General features: G+C 35.9%; 1 protein-coding gene across 1 annotated transcript; it reads left to right on the top strand.

Annotated features, from left to right (window-relative positions):
* Positions 1 to 2,398: 2,398 nt before the first annotated feature.
* LOC129235882 (putative odorant receptor 85d) lies at positions 2,399 to 13,762 on the top strand. Its single transcript, XM_054869943.1, has 4 exons — positions 2,399 to 3,249; positions 3,325 to 3,526; positions 10,271 to 10,426; positions 13,706 to 13,762. The coding sequence occupies exons 1-4, from the start codon at positions 2,399 to 2,401 to the stop codon at positions 13,760 to 13,762; spliced, it is 1,266 nt and encodes a 421-aa protein (XP_054725918.1).
* Positions 13,763 to 19,436: the final 5,674 nt, after the last annotated feature.

Genomic DNA, 19,436 nt, shown 5'->3' with positions numbered 1-19,436 from the left:
TATGGTTTTCACTCATGGTGGTGAGGCTATTCCTTCTTTGCTCCACTTTAGAGGTTGTTGTAGCCGATTCCAGTGCCTGGATTGCAGCTTGGCTATCCGAAAGAATAGCGATATTGCCCTTAAAAGAGAAATCCGTGTTTAGTAGCCTACAAGCTTCCCCAATTGCCAGTACTTCCGCCTGGAACACACTGCTGATATTAGGGAGACGCACAGATTTTTCAATTCCAAGTCTGTGAGAATATATACCAGCTCCAGCACCACAATCCATTTTACTGCCATCTGTATAGACTGTGGTGTCGAAGTTGTTTAGAGAGAATCCCTTATTCCATTCTTCCTTAGATGGAAAGAGAGTGGCAAAATTCCTATTGAAAATTTCCGTCGGGACGACGTAGTCAGTCCTCACCGAGATTAACTGAGCTTGTCGCAACAATAGACTAGCGTGACTATAAGATTTTTCTTTCCAGCGACCCGCTTCATTTAACCTAAATGCACTCATGGTTGCTGTCTCCTTTATATGTAGGTCTATTGGAATAACGTGTGTCAGCGCATTGAGAGCCTCTCTAGGACAAGATCTTATTGCACCGACCGTTATTGCACAGGCTGATCTTTGTATTCTGCCGAGTAATTTGGTATTGTACTCTCTGCCTAGAGCTTTCCACCAAACTACCGAGCCATACGATAGAATAGGTCGTGTAACCGCCTTATACAGCCGTAATGTATGCTTAGGTGCTTCTTCCAAGCATACGTTTACAGGTATATAAAGCAATTTCTGCTTTCCTTACCCGTTAAACTTAGAGTTAAGTTCGCCTAACGCCCTTTGGATGATCCCACTGATCGTGGTAGGACACAGTCCTGACACCATTAGCACCACATCATCAGCGTACGCCAGCACTTTTACCCCACCTCTATTAAGTTTTATCAAGATTTTGCTGATCATACATAACCAAAGAAGTGGAGATACTACTCCCCCCTGTGGAGTGCCCCTGTGGACCTTCTAGATTATGTTGCTATTACCCATGTTAGCTTTGATGATCCTGGTTTCTAGCATAGAGATGACCCAGTTGCTAATGCAACTGTCCACCTCTAGGTCTATCAACGCCTGTTGGATGGCATCTGTACTAACATTGTTGAAGGCACCTTCTATATCCAAGAATGCCGCCATGGTATAATGTTTGCTCTCTAGAGAGGCCTCTATTGTTCGGACATTTAGGTCATATTTGCCCACAATTTCGTGATGGGTCTGCACTATTATAGCGTGCCATTGAGCACTTGATTAAAATGCCGTTTTAATTCAGTGAACTAAGAAACTAAGAAGGGAATATTAACAGATAGTCGGGCCAATTTTTCCACTTATGTTTACGAATTCGCCCAACTTCGAAGGCTGGCAACTTCAACAAGTTAACGCTTCATGTTAATGTGGCCAGGGCAACGTTGACTGATTTTAAGCAGCACGGCATCAATTTTTTACCTATTGTTCACCCAATTCAACGAAAATTAACAGGATCAGCACTGCCCGCCCACTTTTAGCTCTAGTAGTGTACAAAAAGGTTGAAATTTTAACAGCTAAGGAAAATTGAAGAATTCCATTAAGTCGGCGTGCATCTCGCAGTTCAAAATAAAAGCATTTCTTATCTGCCTTCTTAGAAAAATTTCTTTTTACCGTTGTATTTTTTAATAAATGAAGCATTTTGCAAAATGGCTGCACAGCAATCAAAAATGCATAAATAGGGCATTTAGCCAGTTCCAGAGTAGTATTTCGCTCTGATTTACTGCATGAATGTGAATATAGCTCGAAAAGCTATGAAGGCTGCTATTGATTCATACGAATAAAAAACAAGGTAAAAATCTAAGGGTGGTGTTTTTTCACAAATTCTAAGAGGAACATTTTTAAAAAATTTGGAACCAAAAAATGTCGTTTTATACCAAAAATTTATAAAAATGTTGAAAACACGGTAAAAAAAATTATATCAAAATTTTAAACAATGAATAAATCTCCAAATTATATTATGATTTTTTTTCAACTTTTCCAGTTTATTTCTTTACATACTCAAGCCTACAAATGCCCCAATTGGCTCACTTGACGTAGAGTCGCTATAATGAGATTATGTTAAAAAATATCGGCATGCATTTTTCAAGCACTTCAAAATAAAAACTGGTGGTCATTTCAGGATACTTACCTAGCATTTTTTTATTTATCTCAAGTTATGACTTTCTTCCAGAAACGAGCAAATTGCTCTTAGCAGCTAAAGCGCTCTAACACGTCACGTAGCTTTGAAACAAGAAAAATCTGAAAATTTGCTGCACGCTATTATCGCCCCGCCACTTTTGCTCTTCAGTTAAACCCTTTCGCTTATTTATACTCAACCATGCTTCTGTTTGCGCACATTTCTCAGCAAGCATGTCGCCGAAAATAGTAACTTTTGGCGCATTCATTAATCGAGCCAATTTCTGGTACAAAGCAAATGGACTTGTGGCCTACGATGATGTGTACGACGATGAACCAGCGGAAAAGTCAACAAAGAAAGGCATAGCAGCATCACGCGTACGTCTACGTCAACTTTTCTGCTTCATCAGCCTTCTCAATATACACGTGGTGCTGCTCTCAGAAATTGGGTTCGTTGTTGCTACTTTTGTGGAAAATGCAGATTTCTTGCAAGCAGCCACAAATTTGTGCTACATAGGTTTCGTTGTAATGGCAGTAATTAAAACTTGGAGTAATATACGACAACGCACACACATAAATGTTCTTCTGCAAAAATTATACGAAATATATCCAAAGCACGCCACAGATCAACTAGAATACGATCTACAAAGACATCTCGATCAATACAAACGAATCAGTTGTATATTCGTTCTCTTGTACTTCTTTACGGTTTGGGGCTACAATTTCCGACCTTTATTCCATTATTTGATTTACGAATTTTGGCTACAACATGGAACCTGGGAACGAGCATTACCCTTTTATGTTTGGGTACCTTTTGAGTGGCGTGACAATTGGCTTTATTTTCTGCTTTATACCTTCGAAGCACTTGGAAGCCACACTTCTTTTGCTGGTTATGTGGCTAATGATTTGTTATTATGTGCCACAACAGCTCAGCTAATAATACATTTTCGGAAATTGGCTAACACCATTGAGCAGTATAAGGTTGGTGGTGGCCAAAGTGAGGTGCAAGTTGTACAAAATCAGCAGGACGATAAAGATTTGCGCTTCTTGTGTGCCGTCGTTTTTTATCATTCCAAAGCACTGGAGTGAGTTCGTGGATTAATTTTTCATAGTTAAAAGTTAAAATGTAAACCATATTTTTTATTTTACTACCTTTGCAGGCTTTGTGAGCTAATAAACGAAATATTTGGGACGCAAACACTGGTCAATTTCATCTCGACTTCTTTCGTGATGTGCTTTTTGGCTTTTCAATTTGTCATTGGCGTGCCGCTTGATGAACTAATTATGCTGGTATTGTATATGGTGTGCTCGCTCTTTCAAATCTGTATGATTTGCAGCTATGGACAAGAACTCATAACGACGGTAAGTAAGACGCACTGTGTTAAATAACTGTAGCACTAGGACTTGTTGGACAGTTATGAAAATAAATTTGCTTCTTATTTGAATGTAATATTTTTTTTCTCAAAATATGTAGAGTTCATTCGCTAATACAAACAACATAAATTCAAGTTTCAAACCTTGTGCAAATTGGAAAAAAATTCAACAAATTTCCATCAAAGTTTCGCAATTTTACATTAGAATTTTTAGAAAAATTTGGGGTATAAATAAATAAATTTTTGAAAATTTTTTTATCTGGCGGTCTTGAGCATTTTCTCTATATAATGAATGCTCAAGAATAGGTTGAATTTGTTAAACAAACCCTTTATGAGTAAAGCCACACTTCGGAGTCAGTATATTCTACTATGAATATGGCCCATGAATACCAACCTCCAACCAACAACATCAAGATGCACGCCACATATAGGAGGAGGAGTTCGGCCAAACACCCAGAAAGGGTGTACGCGCCAATTATATATATCTAATAAGAGAGAATGAAGGTTAATGGTGAAAAAATTCACGTTTTTTTTGAAGGTTTTTCTGGTTATAAGGGTAGTTTAAGTTTAATCAGTCAATTTCCGTATAACAATGCAGCATTTCAGCAACATTTTACTAATATTTATCACAAACTTTCTAAAATTGAGTGAGTGACAGTAAATCTGTAAAGTACTCTGCACTCGCAACAGAATTATCTGATATAATTTGCGAATTTTGATTGCTAGTTTGGACTGAATAGGCAATTGTAAATAAAAAAAATAAATACCAGTCTAACTGTTAGACGCGATAGAAGTGAAACCTTCCGTAAAACAAACTGAGAGAGAATGAGACGAAAGCAGCATTAGGAGCGGGATAATTATGGGTTCATTATATTTAATATTGCTATAAAGTTCATATTTTATTTTCTTTATTTTATTGTTATTCATCCTCAATGTTTTCAATTTCAACAAATGATACGAGTGGCTTATAATAGCTAAAATATGATACAAATGCTTTGGTTTCGATGTTGTCAACATATCTTTGAAATACCGCGTCAATTGTTGTTTTTGAACGTGTTGTCGATTCAGTGCGATTGTTACACATTTTTAAATTGAATGTTGTATTGAGAAAGTCAATTAAAGGAACCGCTGTGTCCAATGCAAAATTTACGTTAAAATCGCCACTTAAAATCATTGGAACTTTATCGTAATCTTTTTTTCTGTCGATATTCACGACACTTTTCTGCATTATTTTTCGGCATAATTGCGGTAAATATTTCAAAATTAAAATATTTACGAATATAAAAATACGGACGCAATACAGCACACGCGGTTGCTATTATGAGCGTCGTAACGCGTATAATACACAGACGTACTAACATACACGCAAACATTCGTAGGACGCTTGGTTTGAATTTTTTATACATATGTATGTATGCTATACTATGGCCTAGCCTATGTACGTACATACATATTTCTGTTCTGAACTTCCAGCAAAACTTCCAGCAACCGCACACACAGGCCACTCACTTTATTCCTGTAAATGCGTATGTCATCCAAAGCTAAAATTCTATGCCTAACGACTACAAGAACAAAATGCATTAATAGGCGCAGGCGTAGCGGCCATCATCCTAGTTGCCATAGCGCTGAACAGTCGCGGCGGCGCCGAACAGTTTCAACTTTTGTACTGTGCAACAAAAACTCATCATCAAAAAATTGATTTATAAATTCGAGCTCATAGTTCTAAGAGCAAGTACTTTCATTCATAAAACGAGCCGCCCATATGCTAATTTTTTCGACAATTCGAAAATAGTCAATATTGGAATATTTCGCGTAGAATTATTTGCCAATATTCAATTTTTGTCAAGTCGAGTGCCCGCGGCTCCGTAAATATGTTTGCACCCATATATGTATGTAAATATATGTTTCTAAATGCTCGACAACCGCAGCTGCCTGTTCAAGGTTACTGTACATTAGGCCGGGTCGATTTGTGGGAAGGCAAAAAAATCGCCCATTGCTCTGTGAAAATCATATTCTAGGGATCAGAATAAGAAATTTTGCCGAAGGAACCATACCTCTAAAACGATTTCTGATGTCCCCAATTTCAATGGCAATGCTGTGCCTATGAATGCGCGCTGGATTTCTTGAGAAATTTTACCGTATGTTTTGCTGTGGCGAGGCACATATGTACATACACACAACATATATACATATATCCGCATATATACATACATATATAAATTCACAAATTTAAATTTGCTTATGCCATCCTTCTGTGTGCCTGGTAATGAAGCATTTTCTATACATGCATATATATACGTATATCTTTTTTCTTCTTCTTTTTGGTGTCGCTTTTTCGTTTCATCGAGTCTCAAATCACTCCCAACAGTTGTAAAGAAGTTTTCACATCAAAAATTACTCATTGAGAAGTCTCACAAGAACTCCGTCAAGTCAAAAGGCTTATGAGATCATTTACCTTCATGCCTAAAGTAGGGATATGGAAAACAGTTGGTTCCTCTCTTTTTCATCGATTTTTCTTCACATTGGGAATCAGACAGAGTTCAGAGTCTTTGTGGAGGATAATGAAACTACAGATCATATCTTGTGCAATTGTAAAAAACTGGAAAAGACAAGACTGAAAATCAAGAATGTTTTGCATATTCTGAAATTTGTCCGCAAGGCAATAAATTTACTGAAAGAATTTGGCGTTCAACCATTTCCCAGCCTCAGACAGGGAACATCTATGATGAATATAACCAGATAACCGGTTAGTATGGCACTGAAATTTGGACGACGATAACATCCGATTAGTCGTTGTTTGAAGTGTTTGAGAGAAATACTGTGCGCAATTTTTGAGACCTATTGGCGATAGCGTGTATTGTAGCCGATAGAACAATGAGCTGTATAAGCTCTACGACAGCATAGAGACAGTACAGGCTTCGTTGGCTGGGTCAAGTTGTCCGAATAGAAACAAACGCTACGGCTCTGAAAGTTTTCGATGAGGTACCAGCTGGTGGAAGCAGAGAAAGAGGAGGGCCTTCTCTGCGTTGGAAAGATCAGGTGGAGAAGGACTTGGCTTCAACTGGTGGTGTGTGCAACTGGCGACGGTTAACATGATAAAGAAATGACTGACGTGCTTTGTCAGACTCAAATCGCTTTATAGCCTGGGTAGACGGCGGCGTTAATCGAGATTACCGGCGCAGTTAATTCTGATTAAAATTTTAGTGTAACAGACGGTTGTTACGTGGATTAATGGGCAGCTGATTTGCTTAATGGATAGTTTTGTCAGTAAAAGATGGATCGTAGGCGACATATAGGAATATGAGCTACGGTGATACTAATAAATAATTCCAACTGGGTCCATCAGCAGCTTCTCACTTTTTCTTATCTACAAAAATTAGCAAATTAGTTAATGGGTAATATGAAAAGCGTTAGTTAAAAAGTGCACCTGTATTTCTTCGTCAAGTTTTTTTTATTTTATGTGGGTCTATACCGCGCTGTGCCATTTCGACAGCAATGTCATTGTATATGTGGGCATTTCCTTTTATTCTCCGCAAATTATTGTAGTGTTCTCCCCATTTCTTGTCCCTCTCCATCAAGAGTAAACATTTCTTTCTATAGGAAAAACACAATTTTTAACTTAAAAATAATGCGAAAATGCTACAAAGTACTTCAGTACTCAATACTCATTAACTGTTCCAGAATTTGAATGCTGCAATGATTGTTTTCGGTCTCTCCTTCTCTTTAAAAGTGTAATTATTTTTCATTCACAATGTTGCCATCGAAAATTCCCACAATCCGCTTAGTTGTCAATCCGCATGAGTTGCACTTAATTCCTAAAATAATTTCGAATTAATTCGTTAGTCTCGATTAACGTCACCGTCTGTCTAGGCTGTAAGTGGTTAGCGTGCCAACCAATAAGAAGAGAAATATGTGATTGATTGTGGTTACATTTACATGACTCATGTAGAGAATAAAAAAAAATAAAAAAGGCATACACGTTCTCAACGACATTTGATTTACAATTCAAATAATTCCGGAATATCTGATAGCTTTGCTATAGTCCGATAGTTTCCTTTAATGATCGACTTCGGCTTTTTTTGAAGAAAGATTTTAAAAAATTCGTTCATTGCTGAGAGACAAAATTCCTTGCTTGAGTGCAAACTAAAAAAAATTTCAAATATTGGTAGCACAATTTTTCATTGAAAACATTAAAATTTTTGATAAAAACTCAAAAGGCTTTTGTTCAAAGGGGGTCCTATGCTTCACTATGGAGTAAACGGAATAAATATATTATTTTAAGCCGCGGTTTATAGAAATATCACTGTTTCTGTTTTTTTGATATTGGCTAAAATAACAGCTAAATAGTTATTGTAGCCGGCGGGCGCCGCAGCCGAATGGGTTGGTGCTTGACTACCATTCGGAATTCACAGAGAGAACGTAGGTTTGAATCTCGCCAAAATTAAGAAAAACATTTTTCTAATAGCGGTGGCCCCTCGGCAGTTAATGGCAAACCTCTGAGTGTATTTCTGCCATGAAAAAGCTCCTCATAAAAATATCAGCCGTTCGGTTTCGGCTTAAAACTATAGGTCCCTCTATTTGTGGAACAACATCAAGACGCACACCGCAAATAGGAGGATAGCTCGGCCAAACACCCAGAAAGGGTGTACGCGCCAATTATATACAGGGTGGGCCATATAGTGTTTGCTTTTTGAACCACCTAGTTGTTTGAGAATAGTAACACAAATGACATGTCAAATGTGTTCATAATTTACTTAAAGGTTTGACATTTACGAAATGGGACGCTATACGCTTGAACAAAATTGGAAAATATTGAAAACCTATTTTCAAAGTGGTAAGTCTTCTTCTTCTTTTCTGATGAAGCTCATTTTCACATTGGTGGCTACGTCAATAAGCAAAATTGTCGGATTTGGGGCTCAGAAAATCCACACGCTACTGTAGAGAAGCAAATGCATCCACAACGAGTCACTGTTCGGTACGGTTTTTGGTCTGGCGGCATCATCGGGCCATTTTTTTTCGAAAATGAGCGAGGAGCCGCGGTTACAGTAAATGGCGAGCGTTACCGTGACATGCTCAACGAGTTTTGTTTCCAAAAATTGAAGAGGATGACATGGACGACATTTGGTTTCAACAGGACGGTGCAACTTGTCACATTGCCAAAGTTCCACTCGAACTTTTGGCTACCGTGTTTGAAAACCGAACAATCAGCCGAAATTCCGATATCAATTGGCCGCTTCGGAGCTGTGATTTAAGCCCGTTGGACTATTTTTTGTGGGGAGCGTTAAGGACATATGCTATGCGAACCATCCAGAGACGATTGATGCTTTAAAACACGAAATCGAAGTTACCATTCATGAAATTGGAGCCCAAACAATCGAAAATGTGCTTAAAAATTGGGTTGATCGAATGGCCTACTGTAAAGCCAGTGGTGGCAGTCATGTGAATGATATTATTTTTCATTCATAAATCACAATGTTCAATCTTCAAAATGAAATAAAAAATTGGAAAAATATTGATTAATTTTTTTTTATAGCCGATTCAAAGCCAAGCAAATTTTACATGGCCCATCCTATATATATATAGTTATTTTAAGATTAATAAAATATACACAATAAAATTCCCAGAGATACTATGTGAGGTATGTGACGAAATACTATGCAGATTTTAAATCTCGATTTACGTCCAGTAAACTCAAATCCCACATGACTATTATTGAAATCGAATGTGGGAGTGAGACATTTTATTTGCTATATTTCCGTCCATCCATCCGATGTTATCAGACTATAACTCTCATTGTCTATGAGATTGTTTAAGGGGGTGGTAGGGTTTAGCGCTAAAAAAAAACACTTTTTTTTTTAATTTTTTACAGAAATATGGCTTTAGATACTTTAATAAAATCAGTTGCATGTTTTTGTACATCTTTTCAATAAGTTTTTAAAAAATATTAATAATAAAATATTGACAAATAAGCCCATGACAGAGTTTTTTTGGAGATATGTTTTTCGAAAGGTGCTCTGCGGTGCCAATCGGCATTCGTCGTAGAATCATCTGAAACTAAAAAAGTCGAATTTTTCAGTTAAAGTATGACGTAATGCTCCCCCCCCAAATAAAAAAAATTTTTTTTTTTCTCATTTTTGTAGTTTTGGTGGCAAAAAAACGTAAAACGAGCATTTTTGGCGAAAAATTTCGCCATATTTGTAAGTGAAAAACAACCTTAAAAAAAAAAAATAAAAAAAAAACAGTGGGGGGGGAGGTATTTTTGATTTAGAAAACGTGTGCCAAATTTTAAAAGAATCGGTTGAATAGTTTCGGAGTTGTGATTGGCACCGACTTTTAAGAAGTCGTTTCAGGAAAAACGCGTTTGAAAAAATTACTCTGAAAAATTATCGATGCTCCGCATTCGAGGTAGAGTGCCTACAAAGGCTATAACTTTGAGAGTTCTACTCCGATCCACTTAAAATTTTGACACAACATTCTTGAAATGATTTACTATAAGATGAGTGAAGAAAAAAAATTTCGATTTTGTGACCCTACCCCCCCCCCCTTAACCACCCCAAAAATTAACAGACAGTTCAAAATAAATTACTAAAGTTACCTAAGGTTCGATTCGAACCAAATTTGCACTTCCTCTATATATAATATAAAATGTTTATAAAATATAAAAATTGTTGTAATTATTTAATATAATTTTTTTTATTTTTACTAATTTTTCAATTCCGCTCTTTTGCAAAAGAGTGAAAATATAGGTCACGCCATGTATAATCACAATTGGCATGTTGCCGATATTCGCTACAAGAAGACAATGACGATGATTATACGACGCACCCAAAAACCGGCTATGCTAAGAGCCACAACGTTTGTAGATGTGAAAATGGAAACTGTAACTGATGTGAGTAAAAAATGTTGAAAGTTATTTAACCTTCGCTGGGCACACCTCTTTTTTGTTTTTCAGTGTCACACAGTGCCACAAACAGTGACAAAGTTTTTATACATGTAAATTTTTTGTTTTAATATTTAGATAAAATAAATTTGAAATGAATTGTTTAATTTAATTTATTCAAAGATAACAGAAAATATATTATAATAAAATGCTTGGATTTTCTTCACATAAAGGCAATTTTTATCAGAAATAGGCTGTGCGTTCTAAAGAAAAAAATATATATATCGGAGAACTATTTTGGATTCAAGAAAACTATATACATAAACTAAAAGTACAAAAGTAACAACATGAAAAAATAAAATAAAAATATAATAACACAAAAAATAGCAAATTCTTAAAACTTAGTTAGTGAATTATTAGTTAGTTTGTTAGTTGTATTATGTGGTTTTTGAAATAGTATGAACTATATTTTTGTTTAAAATTAATTAAAAATAGGACTTGTGAATATGCCACTTGTCACCTTCCTTTAACGTTGTCTGTATATGCAAAAAAAAACGTACGCGAACTACACACTGGGGTAAACTTCACCCCATTAGTTTTTTAGATCTGCATAAATTCGGTGCGCATGAACTACTGTGGAGTTATTTCATGGAATCGAAGAGTAAAATCGGCGTTGCTAAAATACAACTACAACCCATCAAATATTTTGTAGTGTGACTCACACCCCAATGGGTCTTCCGAAGGTTAAATAAATGATAGCGAGACTTTTCAGGCAATTTTTTTCTTTTTTTTTTTGAAGATTTAATGATTTAAACTTCTAAAGTACCATTTACATTCCTTAACACTATATATAAAATGGTTACTGGGCTTCTGTTAACACCCATTTAATGTTTGGATTGATTGGAACAAAATCATTACAGAATTTCAAGCAGGTTTTCGCAAGGGATACTCTACAATAGATAACCTTTTCAACCTGTCGTCAAAGCAAAAAATAAAACTTTCGCCTTCTTTGTTGACTTTTCATGTGCCTTTGATACGATACCTAGAAGTATGCTTTTTTACTAGAAATTTTAAAACAGTTGTACGAAGACACTTTGCAAGTAAATCATATTTGGCTACATGACGGATTTTCTCCCCCTTTAAACGATATCCTACCTGGTGTAGTTAAAGTGGCTAATCTGCGTATTAAACTGCGACGAATACGATTCAGTTGCGGGACTTCTACGTTTCTTTATTGAAAGGTTTATTTTTTTGGCGGCCGCCGTAGCCGAATGGGTTGGTGCGTGATCACCATTCGGAATTCACTGAGAGGTCGTTGGTTCGAATCTCGGTGAAAGCAAAATTAATAAAAACATTTTTCTAATAGCGGTCGCCCCTCGGCAGGCAATGGCAAACCTCCAAGTGTATTTCTGCCATGAAAAAGCTCCTCATAAAAATATCTGCCGTTCGGAGTCGGCTTGAAACTGTAGGTCCATTTGTGGAACAACACCAAGACGCACACTACAAATAGGAGGAGGAGCTCGGCCAAACACCTAACAGAAGTGTACGCGCCAATTATTTATTTTTATTTATTTGTTTTATGTTTTTGCCTCCAAATACTCCGAAATAAATGATTCACTTCGAAACAGATTTACTTCCACTGTAACTGCATACACTACGAGCAGATTTGTACTTAGTCTTACGGTGTTTTATTCTGCCAAGTCACAGGCTTCCGCGTATTCTTGCTGAGGAGACTGTGCACCTCGCCGCTCATTGGATAAAACAGTGGAAAGATATTTCGCTAATGTTAAATATGGAGCCTCTTAATGCTTTTAGTTCTAAGTATTTGTCTATGCTCATAGACAATCTTAAGAATAAAAAACTTTCGACTTTTCTGGACTCTGCTGTTAAATCAGAATTACCCGATTTATATGCTAACTTAGGAGTCAGAGACATTTAATATTTCAGTGATGATTTTTCTGCTACGCTATTAGCTTAATTTTTCATACAAAAGGAAGTCTTCTTAACCTAAATGCGAGACGTCTTTAGAACATTTCGATGATACGACATTAGATTTACCTAATATTATAAATGACTGTAAATGGCTGCGGTATGACTGTAAACGGCATTGTATAAATATTTATTTGCTGTCTCAAATATAGGGAAATGATTTTAAATTAATTTTCATAAATACTCCTTGACTTTAAATAATAATATTTTGTGCCTACTGACGTTTTAGTTATTTTTGCATTTTATAATGAACTCTTGAACCTATATTCTTTGAATCAAAAATGAAGAGAAATGCGTCATCTTATACTTATTTTGAATTCCTCCGTCTGGCAACATACCTATTAATATTATAGTCGCACGTTCTAGTTATAAGTACCCATTATAGATATATAAATAATTATGTTTTTAAAATATAGAACATAAGAATTAACTAACTAACTACAGGGTTTGATTGAAAAGTAATGAGCCTTATTTTTTTCAAGCAGTTTTATTAAACCTTCTGACTTATACAACTTCTACGATTTCTTCAAAATACCTAGGACCCTTGAGCGTCCATACACCGCTGTTAGCGGTCCTTCCACTGCAGGAAACATTTTTTAAACTCATCCACCGGAATCGCGTTCAATTCGGCTGTCACAGTTTTTTGGATCGCCTCGATGAAGTCCAAACGCCTCCCCTTCAGCTTTCTTTTCAGGCGCGGGAACAAGAAGAAGTCCGGAGGGGACAGGTCTGGGCTGTAGGGAGGATGGGGAAGCACCGGAACCCCCATCTTGGCCAATGCAGAGGTGCAGAGGAAGGCGGTGTGCGCCGGCGCATTGTGGTGATGAAGGGTCCAATTGTTGACGAGGTCGGGCCGAACTCGGGCGACGCGGTTTTTCAGCCAAAGGAGCACTTCTTTGTAAAATGACGCGTTTACAGTGCTTCCTGGAGGTACAATCTGTTTAGCTTTACGCAACATTTGATAGAGTAACGTTGCTCCAACGATCGCTGCATTTTCGCCATTGCAAAATCCTAACACACTTTTAAAACAGCTTTCACGCAGGGAGCGATGTTGACTGCACCGCTGTTGCCAGCGAACTGGGACCGGTTTCTAGTGGAAGGGGAAGGTCCAACGATAATTTTCCCCACCAGCCGATTCGGTTGATCGCTTGGCAGACGCTCCACGCAGGAAGGCTCATTACTTTTCAATCAAACCCTGTACATATATATATATTTTTTTTTCTTTAATTTTATTTAGAAATTGGTAGTAACTAGTACCAATTCATTTATATATTGGCTATATTTATTTTCATCTTTCAGTTACTGCAATTGTCCTACAAATTCTTCGCCCTCATACGAACAATGTACGTGCGATAAAAACTAAGTGGCAGTTAAGACTCATGAGAAAATAAATGAAGACCTCGATTCTATTACACAGGCGCACATAGGATGTTTATATTAGGGATGTTAATGACCTTTTTCAAGTACCGAAAAGTCCGGGATTGCAAGTAAACAATCCTGGTCCTTCCGGAACTTGTAATATCTAAAGCAGCAATGGAGACAACAAATCGCGTTTTGTAGCAAAAACGCAACATTGGCTTTAAATTTTTAGCAAATATGAACACGTTTGAATGTTTTTTTTTTGTTTTTGTTTTTATTTTACACTTATACAAAAAGCAACATGCATATACACTGGCTTACACTGCTTGCCTGATTTTTTATTTCAAATAAATTAATATGATTTGAAACCTATTCCCTGTAATGAATACATAAATTTCGGATTTCGTTATTGATACAACAGGATCTGGAAAATACCGGGATCACCAAAATTTTAAGAATTGACATCCCAACTATGTTTGTACATACATGAATATGTTGATTACTACAAAAATTAATTTCTTCAAGAAATTGATTAAAATGTTTAAACCACCTAAATTATGAATGTATTTTTTTATGTCGTTCAAATGAAATAAAATGAAAATCCGTATGATCAGAATACAAAATGCGTATTTTATTTACTTCAATTAAGTTATCTTTCTGTAGCCAAACTTTGCACTTTTTAGAAAAAAAGAATGAAATGGACACCAATCGCAGCTGCCAAGAAAATTACGAAACGAATTAATACATGAATATATAAATACATCTATGGTATATTTGTAAAATGCACAGTAGGTTTATAAAAGCATGCATATGTGAGCGTCTAAGCGTAAAATTGCGCATATGCCATACATTTTTGTTTGTGTATGTGTGGTAAATCTATATTCTTTTTTCCCCCATTTTCTTCATTGTACTTTTCCAAAAGCTTTTATTATAATGTGTATCATTGTTGCTGTTTTTTATTATATCGTTCTCCTCCATTGTTATCGTTAACGTTTTTATTTCGCTTATACTGATACACTTCCGAAGAAAAGTTTTGGCACAGTCAGCATAAAGTCAGCTTTGACAACAAAAATCGCTACAACGAAATAAAAATTCGAGTATTACATATTTGTTTTTATAATGATATGCGCTTTTGAAATACATCTTAGAAAATACTGCAATAATTTCTTGAATAGTTTAGTCACATTAATTCAGCGAAGTCCGTTTTTCACCTGAAAAATAAGTATTGGCATAAATCCTTTTTTATATTGAAATAACACTTAAATGCAAAAATTTAATACGTTGTTGCTGCGCACTATTTTGTTTTACCAACTTTTACTTAGTTTCCTCCCGTTAATTTTGACATTCTTCCAACAGGGCTGCCTTTAATTCAGGTTTGCTGGTAACGCATCTCTTTCACAAGCCCCTCTCCAGTTCTTCCCACAGGTGGTCGATCGGATTGGTCGCTTTATATTCAAGACAACGCGGGCCTGTATGTTGACATGTTGGAAGGAATATGACGTATCAAGTTCGGTTTTTCAGCTCTGTTTTGAGGTTACCGTTTAAAATATTGATGTAAACTTGTTTATCGATTATGGCTTCAATGAAGGCCAATTCACCCACATCAGAAGTGAAAACATCTAAAAACATAACACGCTCCCAATAGCTTTTTGTCTTTGTAGCCTTTTGCATAGGTCTTTCTCTTCATTTGGTACCGTGAATTTCATTTCCAACCTCTTTATTTAATTCTATTTCGTATGATTGCCACTTTTCGTATGATTCCCTAAGCGCAGAAGCTTTGATGATGACAACACCGATGAGTATCGTAGCCGATGAAACTCTGCGCTGTATGAGCTTTACGACGCCATAGACAAAATGCAGCGAATGGATTATGCCGTCCGAATGGATACAAACGCTCCAGCTCTGAAAATATTCGATGCGGTACGAGCTGGTGGTAACAGAGGAAGAGGAAAGCCTTCTCTGCGTGGGAAAGATCAGTTGAAGAAGGAATTCACTTCACTTGGTTTGTCCAACTGGCGCCGATTAGCCCGAGAACGAAGGTCCGTTCCCGATCTTTATCGCTCAAAACCTTGCGCAATTTTCTGACTCTTTGTAGCGGTGAACGGCGCTCCGAATAGTGAAACGACTTCCCCCATTTCTGGATACGATTTGCTACCATTAAGTAAATGAAGGATAATTTTGCGCTAGGATTGCGACTCATTAAAAAAAAAAAACAAAATAGCTGTTTAATAGAAGAAAACGCGTTTGGACTATGAAGCCAAAAAATATCAAATAGCTCAACAAGTCATCATCACACTTCTTCAGTAGCGTTGCCAGATGGTTGAAATGATCAGTTTAACAGATTCTTAGAAAATTAGAAGTAAGCCAATACTTTTTTGCACGCAATAAAGGGACTTTTTTAATTCCATAAATTAATGTTTAAATTAACTATTTAATAAATTATTGTAGTGTTTTCTTAAATAAATAAATAAAATGTAATGTTATATGTATGTTTCGTTCAAAGCAATCATTTGTGCCAATACTTTTTTTCGTAAGTGTATGTGCGTATGTATGTAAGCCGCGCTGCCATAATCACAGCACTCGTAGGAGAATAAAAAATAATCACCAGATTTTTATCGCCGCACTAAACTGTAAGCACATTGCCTATTTTTAGGCGCCTGCCCACCCATGACGCACATTCCGTCATATAGAAATATGTTATGCCAGCGATTTCGAAGAATAAGTTCAGCAATTTCGTGCAAATGTAGTTATTTACAAATGTGTACTCAATTGTAAAATTAAGCGCTTGTTAAAAATGTATAAGCCGCTTAGCACAATTTCAATTAATTCTATTAATACGAGCATAGGTGAGCATTTTTACAATAACTTTAATTTCCATTTAATTTCATGTTGGCTACAAGTTTTTTCTTTCCACAAAGCATATGGAAAATGCCAAGGCAAGAATTACTCGTTTGGTTTTGATTGCTTAACGCTACTGGCAATTCTGCTTTATAGACGCTTTATTAGCATTTGAAATATGCGTGCGCGCCAAATAGTGTGCCTCACTTTTTAATTCATTTGAAGGCTAGAAATTAACAGCTTTGTACGAGCTCTATATGAGATTCAATATTTAATTATATATATTTGGTGAAGTAAATATTCTTAATGTTTTCCGCTACATAGTGAGCCAATAGCACGAGGAATACGTAACATCACATAGTGGTCCCCGCTTAATAAAACCAAAAAATTAAAAATCAAAAAAACCTTTTCCTTTTTTGTCATTTATATTCTATTATTATAATAAGTAAAATGTCTAAATTTTTTGAAAATTTAAGAATTTTACACCAAAATTGGATTAAGTCCGGAAAAATAGTTAAGAAGTCGCATATTGTCTTAATACTTTTTTCCTTTTTCTGTGACGAGTTGCCACGATTTTGCAGATTAGATTTTCGTGTTCAAACCAAGTGGGAGATTATAATATTCTGCGATGGGTATTTGAAAAAAAGGTATGTATGTATATATATTAGCGTATTTAACTTTTTTTGTTCCTTTTAAGGGATAACACCACTGTACACGCGTAAAATAAACACGATTTTTAAAGAATTTTTTAGAAGGAAAGGGGAAACAATCACTCTGATTTGGGAAGTTATTACTTATATACTAAAATACAAAACTACAAAGTTTGATCGAAAAATTTTACAAAATGGCGGCATTGAAGACATTTTTGTAATGTGGTTTCTCTTGAAGGAGCTCCGCGGCACGCAGCATAGAGGGTGCAAATTTTAATCTGGAACAAAGAAACATTTTTTTTCTTAATCTAGATAAGAATAGCTAGAGAAACACGTAGGGTATTTAAAAAATATTTATTTTTGTGGAATTAGCAATCATTTGAAGGAAAAAACTCTATTTTGGACTAAAAAAACGGCACTTAAATAATTATAACAATCGTTTAAATTAATCTATCGAAAATCCCCTACGCTCTTCTCTTAAGAAGGTTATTATACAGACGTAGTGAAAAACCTGATTAAAAATATTTAAAACTAGCTTATCCCCGTGGGTTTCACCCCACATTTCTATCAAAAAGTATGCAATGTAAATAAAACAACTTTAACTGTTTTAAGTCAGTTTAGGTATTATTTAAAACGATCGGATATACGACATTTTTTCTTGTATTATTTTGAGTATAAATAAAAAGGTTTTTCGGTGCGCCAACTCTGGAGTAGGCTACATACCTATAAGTGGCCATGGGTAAAACATGAGTTGGTTAGATTGACTCCTGCTACAGCTAATGATTGTCCCTGAACTTTATTTATGGACATTGCGAAAGCCAGTCTAATAGGAAATTGGAGGCGTTTAAAATTGAAAGGTATATCCGTTTTTGAACGTAGTCCCATCGGTATCATTGGAATTCTTGGTATGAAAACTTTGTGGTTTTCAAAATTTCCTGATAAAACCATAGCTTCTATAACATTCGGTAAAAGTTTCGTGATGATTAGCCGTGTGCCATTGCATAAACGTGGACGATCCAAATTACGCAGCATAATTATCATGGCCCCCTTTTTAAGCATCACTCGATGAGGAGGAATTCCTGATGGGTCCGGAGTTAAGAAACTCAACGGGATAATGAACAGCCTGGGATTCTTCGACGACTGTTTCAATGGAATGATAAGTTGTGACAGTTCCTGGTAGTATTTCTTGAATTTTGAATATAGATATTACAATGGAATGCATCAGCTGTTTTTTGTTTACATATTTACAGTGATGGCGATTAAACGATGATTTTATAACTTGTGGTGAACACTGTCAATATTTTCCGCTGTTAAACTTGCATTTCAATTTGATATGTGTTGTTTGCTATTTTATTAATTTGGATTATTTCATATTTAATTTCAAAATAAAACTATTTTAGCTTACATACGTAATCATATAGCTTTGAGTGTAATATTTATGTAGCTAAACCGGCATTATTATCTAGGCGTGGCGTAGTTTTTAAAGCATTTTTTTAAATAAAATTGATATTTCGCTTAGATTGCTGGACTGTTTACTTACCGATAAAGCTTTACCAATAAGAGAATGTATTCAATTCAGCAATACCTCTATAGTTGATAGTATAAATTCGTTTCTATATCAAATGGTCTAACCCTCATTTTTCTCTAAGCTCAAATTTTTTCTACCTACCTACTAAATACTAACTTCATTAAACTTTTTACCAATTTTTGGTATTCTACCATAAATGCGTCCAGTGATATGCGGTATGAAAAATCCCATTTGTATAGGAAGTGTCACGCCCCATTTCTAATATAGCTATCACCAGTTTTCATGCAGGTGTTAGGTATTAACCTTATATAATCTTTTACCAAATTTCAGTTGTCTATCCCAAATACTTCCGGAAATATGGACAATGAAAAATTGAATTTACATGGGAGGTGCCAAGCCCCCTTTCTCGTTTTTCTCAGTTTTCTTGGAGGTGTTAGGATTAACCTCATATAACCCCTTCCCAAATTTCATTCGTCTAGCCTAAATACTTCCAGAAATATGGACTATAAAAAATTCCAGTTGTATGGGAGGTGCCACGCCCCCTTTTTCGTTATATGCAGTTTTTCTGGATGTGGTAAGGATTAATGTCATATAACCCCTTACCAAATTTCAGTAGTCTAACGTAAATACTTCCAGAAATACGGACTGTTAAAAA

The sequence above is a fragment of the Anastrepha obliqua genome, chromosome 1 (assembly GCF_027943255.1).
Source record: "Anastrepha obliqua isolate idAnaObli1 chromosome 1, idAnaObli1_1.0, whole genome shotgun sequence".
Taxonomy (NCBI): Eukaryota; Metazoa; Arthropoda; class Insecta; order Diptera; family Tephritidae; genus Anastrepha; species Anastrepha obliqua.
This window is presented reverse-complemented; position numbering and strand designations above follow the sequence as displayed.